Here is a 13,599-nt window from a genome sequence, read left to right as displayed (position 1 = left end):
GTGGTGTGAAGAAATAACTTGTGGAGTGAGCATTGCCCCGGGGGAACTGGGCCAGGAGTAGTGTTTTTTTTAGAACTGTCATTTACAAGGAAAAAAAGAGTCAGCAAAATTACATTTCCCTCCTGCTTCTTAGTTGAAAATAAAACAAGAAAATAAAAAAAAAGAATCTGACAATGAAGTCTTTGTTGCCAATGTAAACTATCTCTAAACATTAGTGCAATGCTTTCCTAAATAAGTTCTAATCTAAATTCTTATATCACAAAAATACTCGTAAAAAGAAAAATAACACCTAAAAAAAAAGGGAAAAAAAGTAATAAATAAAATGTATATGCTACACGTAATAAAATACTCCAACCACACAGATCAAAATCATATACGTAAATAATATGGTAATCTCATAGAATTAATTATTAAAATAAGTCCCTACTCAGCCCCACCCAGTGTTGATGGGGTGATAATTTTAGATAAGTATTTGTGAATGGGCACTATGGTCACTCTATTATTTATTCATATTATTAGATGACTCTTTTATTCACTAACAGTATATGATTTTGATCCATATGACTGGAGTACTTTATCACGTATAGCAGATACATTTTATTCATTATATTTATTTTCTCTTTTTTTATGTGTTATCTTTGTTTTCAGGTGTATTTTTGTGATATAAGAATTTATGTAGAAAAGTGCTGCACTATTATTTAGAGATTTTTATGTTTTGAGTTGGTGATAAACCAAAGGTGCAAGTTTTTTCTTTTGCACACTGTAGTGGGTGGATATAGCAGCATATGGATATTTTGTTGTATATTTATAAATTTAAACTATCATTTTTTTCTTTATAAATGTCATAGCAAGAATGGAAAAAATTTGCATAGAGCGAGACATTGAGTCTGGTATGGATTATAAGGGGAAACCCCTTGCAAAGAAAAAAAAATGCATGAGATCCAGAGATGCCCCTAAAAATCCATACCAAACCCTTAATTTGAGCATGCAGCCTAGTTGGCCAGGAAATGGGGGGGGATTAAGCATGAGCCCCCTCCCCCTCAAATTTTAAAAACTCTTAGAAGTGCTCAGGTATGGCAACTGAAAACTCAGCAACCACTGCATTGTGGGAGGAAAGAGAGAAGGTCAAATGCCCTCCTATACTGTCAGAAGTACTGGCAATTTCATATGTTGCAGCAGAGCTGTGAAGGAGCACCGGGAAGGTATGCACCGGCGTGGGGGTACTCATCAAGTGAACCTATTACTTTGCCCCATATATGAAAGTAAATATATAAGTAAAGCGACAATACAGATGTACTTTAAATAATGACAAGCTTGCTTTTAAAACCAAGGCATTGCATGCCTGTAATTCTGTAAAAACCCTATAAAAATACTATTTAGGTTCCAATGCACATGGTAATGCAACAGGCAGTAGCGCACCATTAATATGTTAGTGCATTGTGGTGCCATTCATTTTGAATGGCAGCCTAACCCACAGTCAGAACACACCTGTGTACATTACATGTTGCCGTGCGCTGTAAAATTGCAACAGATTTTTTTTTTTTAATGTGATGAGTTAGATTGCAGATCATTAATTTAGAATGGGCTGCCTAACACAGCCTGCTGCTACAATGCACCACAATGGGCATTAATATATTTGTTGCAGTGCAGTGTGTGGTGGTGTGCATGAGCCCTTACCTAAGAATTATTTCATTTTAAGAGAGGTTCATGCATAATGCACCAGATACATTGTATTAGGCTGGGTTCACACCATTGCGAATTGGATGCGAGATCTCCACATCCAAATCGCAATAGCAGGAGATTTTGACCGGCTCTCTATGGAACTGGTTAACATATCTCAGCAGCAGGTCCGGTGGATCTTTTGATCCGTTTCAGGTCAAAATCTCCTCCTATTGTGAATTGGATGTGGGGACCCCGCATCCAATTCGCAATAGTAGGAGATTTTGACCGGCTCTCTATGGAACTGGTTCACATATCTCCGCAGCAGGTCCGGTGCGTCTTTTGGTCCATTTCAGGTCTGAATTCAGCCCAAAATTTGGGCTGAAATCAGACCTGAAATGGTGAACCATTTTTTTATACTTAGTACTCTAGTAGAAGGGACAGTTATGCATGCGTTGATTAGCATGTATCCACTTACTTTTCTAGTCTGCACATCCACTCTCCAATTTTGTAAAAGCTAAATGGGAAATATTTATCTGTGTAGCTTAATTTGATAGCAAAAAAAAGTAACGATTATGTTAAGGCATGTATGGTGGCTTACCTTGTTTATTTTGTTGGTTTTGGGAAGGGTTTGGCTGACATGGAGGTCTGAATACCGTGGAGGTTTTCTCAAAGGATTGTTGATGTCACATGGTACAGATTCAGTCCTAACTAGCCGCGCTGAAATTAGAAAAAAAAAATGCAATTTTCTGTTAAACCGATGCTGGGGGCCCAGTCAAGGGGTTGGATGGCTTAGAATTTACACTGAGGCTTTGAGATTTGATATGCTGAAAAAAGACTTGCGATCTACTAAGGACAGAATAGTTAGCTGGAAAATAAACGTAATTGTAAAAGTAATATTTTTTTAAAATAACAAATATGTCATACTTAACTGCTCTGTGCAATGGTTTTGCATAGCGCAGCCCTGATCCTCCTCTTCTAGGGTCCCCCACAGGCGCTCCTGGCTCCTCTCCACTTCTGAGTGCCCCTGCAGCAAGCCAATTGCTACGGAGGGCACTCATGTGGGCTTGATCCCAAGCCGAGCTCTCTGTGTCCATTGGCACACACAGTGCGGCTCGGCTCTGCCCCCTACTCTATCCTCACAGGCTGTGATTGAGAGCAGCAGGAGCCAAAGGAGCCTCTTGCTGCTACCTCCATGTCCAGTGAGAAGATGGAGAGACGCTGCTCTTGGGCACAGCACTGGATCAAGATCGGGCTCAGGTAGGTATTTAGGGGGGCTGGGGGTTAGGGTAGCTGACCACAGAAGGTTTTTTTTACCTTAATGCAGAGAATACATTAAAGTAAAAAAAACTTCTGCTTTTGCAACCACTTCAATGATAAAAGTAAATAACCTGCAATGATGTCCTCTTCTTCCTTAAAGTGATAATAAAGTCTCTTTTTTTTTTTTTTTATTTAAAAACAACGAACATGTTATACTTACCTCCTCTGTGCAGTGGTTTTGCACAGAGCAACCCAGATCCTCCTTTTCTCTGGTCCCTCGCCAGCTCTCTTGGCTCCTCCCTCCTGTCGAGTGCCCCTACAGCAAGCAGCTTAGTATGGGGGCACCCGAGCCAAGCCTCAGCTCTGTGTGTCCATTCAGACACGGAGCCGCAGTTCGGCCTCGTCCCCTTTCCATTGGCTAACTGACTTGAATTGACAAAAGCAGGAGCCAATGGCGCCGCTGCTGTGTCTCAGCCAATCAGGAGGGAGAGTCCCGAACAGACAAGGCACTCGTCTACATTGATGGATTGAGATGGGTCTCATGTAAGTATTAGGTGGGCTGCTTCACACAGAAGGTTTTTTATTTTAATGCATAGAATGCATTAAGATGAAAAAAAAAAACTTTCTACCTTTAGAATCACTTTGTCCCCAGCTCTGGTCCTTAGTAGTGTACTGACCAAGATGACAATTTCTCCTGCTACCTTTCTTTGATTTAGACAACATATATAACAGTATGAACTGTGTACCATCTTAGCATATACCTATTCATAAAATACGTTTCATAATAATTAATTTTTCTTTAACAAACTAAGAATGAAAAATGTTAAAATAGGCAAACAGCTAAATACATAGCTGTGTAAAAGCCACACGGTTCAAGTTCTCTCTCTCCTATCCTATCCTCCTTCTATGTAAAGCATTTACCTGCATTAGCAAATCACATATACTCTTTAAAACAAAAACTAGAATATGACTTCCAAAAAAAATATGTTTGTTTCATTTGTTATTCTTAACCCTAGAACTGACACGTACCTCCTCGGTGTATGATTAGTAAATGACATGGAGGAGCCTCTTTGGTGCATTTATTGTGGCACTTTAATCTAATAAGGAGACAGGAAAAAAAAGAAACATGAAATATTTTTAGCAATAAATCAAAAAGCAGAACACAGGTAAACCTGCAGAGGATACCAAACCTCATGTATCTCCATATTAAGAATTGCTAGTGTTAATATGGCATGTTCTCCAACCACCAATCAGATTCAAACCTACCCAGCTGAATTCTGAAAGTCTGATTGAAAGCTGTAGTGCCACCTTTTTATACTGATACACTGATAAACAAGGCCAAGTTTAAGCCATCCTCTTCTGCATAGCACACTTTATTTCCCAATAGCATGAGAGTTCAGTAGTCTGAAAATACAGGTATCACATCTTAATTTATGCTGACAATAAAATGTGATTCATTCACTATTCACATTTGAAAATAAATCATATACACATTTCTAATCTCAGTGGAGAATGGTGAATAAATATGAGCTACGGGGTGCATTTCTAAAAACTGTTCAACAGAATAATTTTGTAAAAAAAAAATAATGCTGAACACAGTATCCAATCTTTTTTTGTCATATTTCCAATTCAGGCTAGAAAATGAAAGCAAATATCCCAACAGCATTACTTTTCCTAACATTCAAAGTCACCCACAGAACAGCATTTATAAATGTTCTGCATTTTAACTCACTGGGTGTTTGCACAAAGTAATGCTAGTTGTAAAATGATGGGTTAGAAATAAATGAGGAATTTTCAGCTATAATAGGGCTATAGGATAAAAGTATCATTTTAGATCTAATTTTCCATCTCTCTATGAAGTGCCCCAACTTGACTGACTAATCGTTATTTGCTCATACAGTATATTGTATAGCATGGGTGTTAAATTAACAGAAATGTTCAATTAAATTCATAGTCCATAGAGGTCTGTTTGAAAAAAAAAAGCCAGCCAGAAACACATCTGAACACCTAATAAGTGAAGGGGTGAGGAGTCACATATCGTAGCATCAAACACTGAAAATGTGTTTGCATAGGCATAACCCTTATGCCCTGTACACACGATAGGATTTTCTGATGGAAAATGTGTGATAGGACCTTGTTGTCGGAAATTCCGACCGTGTGTAGGCTCCATCATACATTTTCCATCGGATTTTCCAACACACAAAGTTTGAGAGCTTGCTATAAAATTTTCCGACAACAAAATCCGTTGTCGGAAATTCCGATCGTGTGTACACAAATCCGACGCAAAAAGTGCCACGCATGCTCAGAATAAATTAAGAAACTAAAGCTATTGGCTACTGCCCCGTTTATAGTCCCGGCGTACGTGTTTTATGTCACCGCGTTCAGAACGATCGGATTTTCCGACAACTTTGTGTGAATGTGTGTATGCAAGACAAGTTTGAACCAACATCCGTCGGAAAAAATCCATGGATTTTGTTGTCGGAATGTCTGATCAATGTCCGACCGTGTGTACAGGGCATTAGTGAAGGTTCAAATAACAACAGCCTCAGCAAATCCATGGCGGGGCAAGAACGCTGGAGGAGTTTGGATTCTCATTCTATGAGTATTGATACACCTTATACACTGAAAGTTTGTGGGTGCAATAAACTGTTATGATGAAACCAATTAAGTAATAATTACTGCAAAATTAGGATTTGTAGGGTTTGACTTTCTTTTGTATTTCATTTCAGTTTATGTGTATGTGTTTTCTTTTTGTTCTCCACATAATCCAGATCAGATGATCCGATATTTTAGATTTGGTGACATCCTTTAGCAATATCAGCTGAAAACTATGCTGATGTGTCAGATCTGCACGTGTATGGCTCCATTACCTAGCAGTGCACTAAATGTAGTAGTGTCCAATGTATTAAAATCCTTAAAGTGGTGTTCCCCACCCACTAGCTGCTGACTTTTAATTTTTTTTTTTAATGGGAACTCCTCTTTAAATGTGTGAAAAGCCAAAAAGGGTAGTGATCTCAAGATCCTAATTGCAAAACTAATCTATGTGAAAATGGCTATTTTTGCTATTATAATGGCTGGAAACCACTTTGGTGAAATTAACTTAAAAGAGGAAAAAAAAATGTTTTTCTTGTTAAATAACAATCCATTAGATATACAGTAAAACAGACGAGCGCGCAGATGGTTAAGATATATATAGATTAAAGCAAATTCATTCAATTAATTGCAAGTGACATAACAAGCACTGAAGTAAGTCACGTGTTCAATGTGGTATTTGCATCCTTCTAACACATTCTATAATATGCAAATGATTATTGTTCAGTGCAATACAATATAACTAAGGATTAGCATACACAAGCATTTGAGATCAGGTTGTGGTCAGTTTTAGCACATACTCCTCCATAAATGCTTTGCAAACTGTCATATCTAAACAATAGACATCCAATTATGCAAGTTTTAATGCTGGCAATACACACTGCAATCTTAATCAAATGTCAACCAATTCAAGACCTATTTCAACATACACTATATTACCAAAAGTGTTGGGACGCCTGTCTTTACACGCACATGAACTTTGATGGCATCCCAGTCTTAGTCCGTAGGGTTCAACATTGAGTTGGCCCACACTTTGCAGATATAACAGTTTCAACTCTTCTGGGAAAGCTGTCCACAAGGTTTAGGAGTGCGTCTATGGAAATGTTTGACCATTCTTCCAGAAGCGCATTTGTGAGGTCAGGCACTGATGTGAACGAGAAAGCCTGGTCTGCAATCACCACTCTAATTCATCCCAAAGGTGTTCTATCGGGTTGAGGTCAGCACTCAGAAACTCAAGTTCCTCCAACCCAAACTCGCTCATTCATGTCTTAATGGATCTTGCTTTGTACACTGGTGTGCAGTCAAGTAAGAACAGGAAGGGGCCATCCCCAAACTGTTCCTACAAAGTTGGGATCATGAAATTGTCCAAAATGTCTTGGTATGCTGAAGCCTTAAGAGTTCCCTTCACTGGAACTAAGGGACCAAGCCCATCTCCTGAAAAACAACCCCATACCATAATCCTCCCTCCACCAAATGATTTGGACCAGTGCACAAATCAAGATCCATAAAGACATAAATGAGCGAGTTTGGGGCAAAGGAACTTGACTGGCCTTCACAGAGTCCTAACCTCAAGCCGATAGAACACCTTTAGGATGAATTAGAGTGGATACTGCAAGCCAGGCCTTCTTGTCAACATCAGTGCCTGACCTCACAAATGCGCTTCTGGAAGAATGGTCAAACACTCCAACAGACACTCCCAAAACTTGTGGACGGCCTTCCCAGAAGGGTTGAAGCTGTTATAGCTGCAAAGGGTGGGCCAACTCAATATTGAACCCTACAGACTAATACTGGGATGCCATTAAAGTTCATGTGCATGTAAAGGCAGGCATCCCAATACTTTTGGTAATATAGTGTACAAGTCAATGAGAATACAAAAGTAGCTTGAAACAGTGAACAATCTGAAAGGCATCCTAGACTGATCTGAGAGGCAGGTGGAATGCCTAAGAAAGCAAGCTGCATTTGCCAATTAGCACGGGCCTGTGCATGCAGACCCTTAACAAGCTCTTGACTGCAAAATGATTAGATGGGTCAAGGCACCCTACCACGACTATATATCTGCAATGAGCATTCCTAACTGAAAGATCCCTTTTTATTTGTGGTAATGAGAAAGGTCTTTTTAATCCTTTACGGTTTATCCCTATTATGAAAAAAACAATAAAACTCCTCTTTAAAGTACAGCAGCACAGGCAATATTTATAACAGAAATGCATTGTATAAAGCGGCAGTAAAGTACAACCATTGAGCAGCACTGGAAAGCAGGAAGCACAGCCTGCATACCTAATGAGAAAATACGACCACACCAATGTACAAATATAGTTACAAATTATTGTCAATTTATAAAACATGCAAGCTGCAGACCTAATTACTTGGCAGCTTGTGATTGCCTGAAAATGAACTAATTAAATCATTTTTAATTGTGTTTGACAGTAAAACTGCATAAGACTGTTGCCATTTTTGGTGTCCAAAATCAGGGGGCTTTGGTAGGGAAGGATATGGTTTGGGTACTTAGGGGATACTCTGGATGTCTACTCATCTCCACTAAATATCCACTACAAATCTTTAATGATGAATGTAAAAGGTATATATTAAAATCTACACAAGACAAGCCACCGGGGGGGTGTGAGCTATCAATTTTTTTTAAATCTGGCTATGTAACTGTCCCATGTTTAAGAAAGTGTAAAACATTGCAGTGCTAAATAACAGGCGGACACAACAATGCAACAACCCCTTTATTTTTATTCTGCATTTGCTGAGTAGTCAGAGGCAGAAAATTGCCACTTTTGTACACTTTTCATATTTGCTGATATTAGGACTAGTGATGAACCAAATGTTGTGAAGGAACTACTTTTGCAAATCAGTGTGGCACCACAAAATCGTTGTCGCACCGTTTAGAACAGTGCCTTTCTCGTTGCCGCCAATAGGCTGCGACTTATCATGCAATTTGATGTCTCAAATCGCTCTAATGTGAACCTAGGCTAAATTACAGATCCCGACTGCTTTGCTCTGTAAACAAATGGGATTTTCATCATCTATACCAGACCCTTATGCTAGATGAGGGACTGCTACAGATGGTAATGGGGGTCCCCACACACAAATAAAATGGCATAGGGTGCCCCCTAAAAATACATACCAGACTCTCCCTTATCCTTGATGAGAGTCTGGTATGGATGTCAAGGGGAACACCACACAAAAAAACTGCATGGGTCTGGTATGAATTTTAAGGGGAACCACATGCAAAAAACAAGAAATCAAAAGTGATGATCCTCATCAAAATTCATATCAGACCCTTATTCGAGCATGCAGCCTACCTGGCTAGAACAGGGGGGTGAATGTGCACTCCCTTGAACCTTTGCAATGCCACATGTCTTCAACATGGGGAGGATATGTACATTGCCAGGTGGTACACTTCTGGGTAAGCACATTGCCCCCTGTTGACAAGGACAAGAGACTTTTCCCCACAAGCCTAGTCTGGAGGTTGTGAGGGTCTATGGGTGGGGGACTTATCGCAATGCAATCTGGAAGCCCCCTTAAAAATAAGGAGGCCCTCATATACTGCACCCCCCCCCCACATGAATTGGTAAAGGGTATATAGTACCCCTACTCATTCACAAAAAAAATACAAATAAATAGTAAATAAGGACACTCATTTTTTGAAAAGCTCTTTATTAAAAAATAAATGTCCAGCAGTGTAAATTCATCTTTTAGCAATGCATATCCATGTCAATCACAAACAAACCCACCAAAACAGAAAGAAAAAAAAAACAGACAGCAGAAACGAAATTAATCGGGTACAGATTAAGGGAAGAGACAGTGATGTAATCTGGGGGGGGGGGGGGACTCCACGCTATTGTTTTTTTTTTTTTTTTTTGTGAAGTCCTCCTTAAATTCCATACCAAACCTGAAAAGCCTTGAATACATTTTGGGGAGGACCCAACAGCATTTTTTTTACTCTTGTCCCTATGTTTACATTCACCTTTCCACCACGTTGTAAGGACTGCTGCTAAATGTTTCACTTCCTCCTGCAGTTAGAGGTTCAGCTTGGCCAAGCACCCATTTTGTTTGGCCATTTGCCGAACCTCAGAAATCCAGAACTAGCAGCTTATTCCTAATTAAAACAGAACACTGCATATAGTCAGGAGCTCAAAAGTCTGCATTTTTTAAATTTTGGACAGAGCTGTCCTAATATTTATGTTATCTATTTCTCCTTAGGGGGGTGTACCTTTACTGTTTGACCATAAGACACAGCAGAAAATAAAATAAAATTTCTCCAAAGTGAGGGTAAATTCCACATTTAACAGTTGTCACTAGAACAAATATCACCAATAGAAGATTTCTCCTTGGGTAACTTCAAACTATTGGAAGATATATATTTTTTCAATTTAATATATTTTTAAACTGTTGTTTTATATTGTTTAACTTTTTATTTTATGTTTACAATCTTGGTTTAACAGTACTAGCAGCCTTTCAACTTCCTACTTCCAGTCTGTAAATTGCACTTTGAACTACTAAGTTCTGCAAACATCAATGGTGTAATTAGACAAGGGGAAATCATAAAAAGAAAAGCAACTACAGTATATGAATATAACATATTTTATACTTACCTAACCCAAAAAAAAAAAACACAACATAGTCATGGATATAAATAAAGACAACATGTACAAAACAACTGGTTTCATTTCCCAGGGTTGCAACAAGCTGCTATGGATATTTATCTCATTATGTTTGGTTCTAAAGTTTGTAATGACGAGCAGGGATGATTTCAAGGAGGTAAAACATACATAAGAATTAAAACCTTTCTTGTAAACATAATGCATATTAGCTTACTAATGCTATATTTACATTCAAGTTATACATGTAAATAAAGCATAATCAAATATTATCAGTCTCCGCATTTGTTCAGAGATGCATTGTGGCCCTGATTACAAATTACCATAATCTTGTTTATGTTAGATTCATACGCAGTTAAAATAAAATCTCTGCATTGCTTCCTTAATTTATTCAGAAGGGTATTCTGTTGTTTAAGTTCCCTGTCACATATCTATACAGTACTTCCCACTTGCTACTGCCCACAAATGCTATAACACATATCTTCTGTCTCAACCAGGGTCAATTTATAAGGCCTCATGCACACTGGACGTTATAATAACGTTATAAAAATGCCAGTAGCTTTGCAGTGAGTTTTTCAACTTTTTTTCAACTTTATTCAACGTTTTTGCAATAGCGTTTCTTAGCGCCTAACAGCGTTTTTACGCGTCAGCGTTTTAGCATATTGTTTTTTTTTAAGTGAATTTTTTTTTTTCAATGGATCAAAAACTGTAAAAACGCGTTGGTTAGCGAAGTTTTTGAGCGTTTATCGACAATTATCAGCATTTTTCAGCGTTAGAGTGTTTTTACAGCTGAAAAACGTCTCTCAGAACCCACTAGTTTTGGGTTTTTTTACTGCTCAAAAACGCCACTGCCCAAAACTGCTGATAACAGCCTATGTGTGCATGGACACATAGGATAACATGATGAAGAGTTTAATGACTGTAGAAAAAAATGTCTACAGCCAAAAACAGCTGCTGTAAAAATGTCAAAAAACGTCCAGTGTGCATGAGGCCTTAGGGTTCACTTGTACACAAGGACTGGGGGCTGACTATTCACCTAGCAAAGTGGGTGCAAACTGAAGGAAAATGAAAAAACATGTTTGTTTGTTTGTTTGTTTTCTGAAAATGACCAATTTGAATTCTGTGTGAAGAATAGCTGGTTGTTAAGCAGCAGGCCAGGAAGCCAGCCGCCGCATCCTTAACAACCAATGTCTCATCAGCTGTAAGAGGTTTTCTCTACTGATAGCTAAATGTAAACAAAAGAATGCTGGCAATGAAAAATAAATTTAAAAAAAACAGCATGGGGCCCCAACTTCATCCATACCAGGCCCTTCGGGTCCAAATCGGCCAACATTCGACCCGTGTGTACTGCAGCCAGTCCGACAGAAGGGGCATGTCGATGGGCTTGTCTGAAAAAGGTCTGCAGACCAGCTCCCTATCAGCGGTCTGTGCTGACTGCGGTGTTCTGGCGGGAGAGCTGTCCCCCTGTCAGAACACAATAGAACAGCAGGGGAGATTGTTGTACTAACATTGCTCTGACCTGAGCTGTCAGGTTTTTTTTCATTCTGGGTTGAATGAAAAAAACTATCAGTGTGTACCAGGCTTAAATCTTTAGCCTAGGCAAAACAATTTAATCTTGATGGAAGCATCTGATGTGGTCTGTTGTGTCCCACTGTGCCCCACAGTCAGGGCCATCTTTGAGGCAGGGCAAAAGGGGCAGCTGTCCTGGGCCCTGTCATTGTTGTGGGGCCCAAAGCAGATGCCTCATACTTGCAGGGGCGACCGGCGGCATTGATATGTAAATATAGGCAGCATTCATATGTATATCATGCCCCCCTGAGGTCATATCCACCATCACCTATACTGAATGCTGCCTACTGGGGAGGTAAAGGGGCATGCTTGAAAGTCCTGCCTGCAACCGTTGTCATTAAGCCTAACATCCGCCTGTTCTGCAAAGGTAAGCAAATTGGTAGGGGAGAGGGGGTAGTGTGGGGTGTGCAGAGGTAGGCAGAGAAGGAGTTACAGTTTGGGGTGCACAGGTGAGCAAGGAGGTGATGTATAGAGGTAAGGAAGGTGGGTGCAGAGATGAACAGGGGAGGCAGGTAGAGTTAAGGAGTGGAGGATTGGAGTGGAGAGGATGGGGAAGGTTTGGTGCAGAGGTTAGGAAGGTATGTAGGATACTGACAGGGTGGATAAAGATGTAGGTAGTGTGTAGGGAAGCCTATTCATTTCAATGGGCTGCTATATGCGCTAGAAATTAGGAAGAAAGTCCCTAACCCTTTTTCAAAATCACACAGTGCCACAGCACATGTCAGCAGATGTGTGAGGGTGTCATTAACAATTGATGGCACTGCTGTGTATCTGCTAAAGGACAGCACGTTTCTGTGGTGTCAGGAAAGCAATTTTGCATGCGTTCCCGACACACAAATGTTAATGCAGGCTCAATGTCTTAGTTACATTGCTGGTCAGTGTAAATCTACTTAATACATTGGGGCTTGGTGTAGAATCCTTTTATTCACACTAGTGGCCAGTGTGAATGTACCCCTTACATTAGTGGTCAGTGTAAATCCCTCCTTACATTGGTGGTTACTGTGAATACTTCTATTACATTAGTGGTCAGTGTAAACTCCTATTACATTAGTGGCCAGTGTTGAAACTCCTCTTTATATTGGTAGTCGGTAAAAAAATCAGCATTGCCATTGATCACACCCTTCCCTCTCCCCAGCACTGCCACTGATCCCAGGAGTTCTAGGATCCCTAGGAGTTTTCAGTCTATTGATGGGTCCACTCACTTCCCCAGTCCATGGTGTACAGGCAGTGAGGAAATAATGTGCTGTAACCTCTAGCTACCAATCAGTGAGCCGTAATGATGTGCAATAACCTCTAGCAACCAATCAGTGAGCAGTATTACTGTACAGTAATCTCTAGCAACCAATCAAAAAGCAGAAATCATGTGCTGCAACCTCTAGCAACTAATCAGTGAGCCGTAATTTGTGCTGTAACCTCTAGTAACCAAACGCAATCGTTGCCTGATCTGATACAGTACACTGATTTTGAGTCTAGCTGTTATTTATTGTATGTCTCAAAGCAGATGGAAAGCGAAATTGCATGGGGGGAGGGCCCAAGAAAATTTTTGCCCAGGGTCCAATCAATATTAAAGACGGCCCTGCCCATAGTGTTATGTCAATGATAAGCTTTAAGCTGGCCATTTGGTTGTACAATATCTTTATATTTACAAACATATAGTCTAGGGCCAAGCTGTATATAAATGTAAAAGAAAATCTACAGATATCAGATGGTATTGCATGTGGCCAATTTTAGTTTACCAAATCACTCTATATAGGTATAATACATTCTCAACATGGCCTTCTATTGGGTTAAAAAAGAATGCCCCATTAGAACAAAGTTGTTTTGTAGACCCATATACCTGTTCAGCCAATAGTAATCACATTTGTGCTCTGCTATAGGCAGTATATGTGATCAAATGGCCATCAGTTTGAAA

General features: G+C 39.6%; 1 protein-coding gene across 2 annotated transcripts in view; it reads right to left on the bottom strand.

Moving 5' to 3' along the window:
- The window catches only part of KSR2 (kinase suppressor of ras 2), a 707,775-nt gene that overhangs the window by 216,972 nt on the left and 477,204 nt on the right, over positions 1 to 13,599 (bottom strand). For both annotated transcript variants that reach the window (XM_073625662.1, XM_073625672.1), the window contains exons 8-9: positions 3,949 to 4,016; positions 2,261 to 2,379 (exon numbers count right to left, since the gene is read on the bottom strand). In XM_073625662.1, coding sequence (XP_073481763.1) covers positions 2,261 to 2,379; positions 3,949 to 4,016 — 187 coding nt within the window. The remainder of the gene's footprint in view (positions 1 to 2,260; positions 2,380 to 3,948; positions 4,017 to 13,599) is intronic.

Source organism: Aquarana catesbeiana, linkage group LG01 (genome assembly GCF_042186555.1).
Source record: "Aquarana catesbeiana isolate 2022-GZ linkage group LG01, ASM4218655v1, whole genome shotgun sequence".
Lineage (NCBI taxonomy): Eukaryota > Metazoa > Chordata > Amphibia > Anura > Ranidae > Aquarana > Aquarana catesbeiana.
Note: the sequence above shows the minus strand (reverse complement) of the source record. Positions and strands in the feature narration are given on the sequence as shown.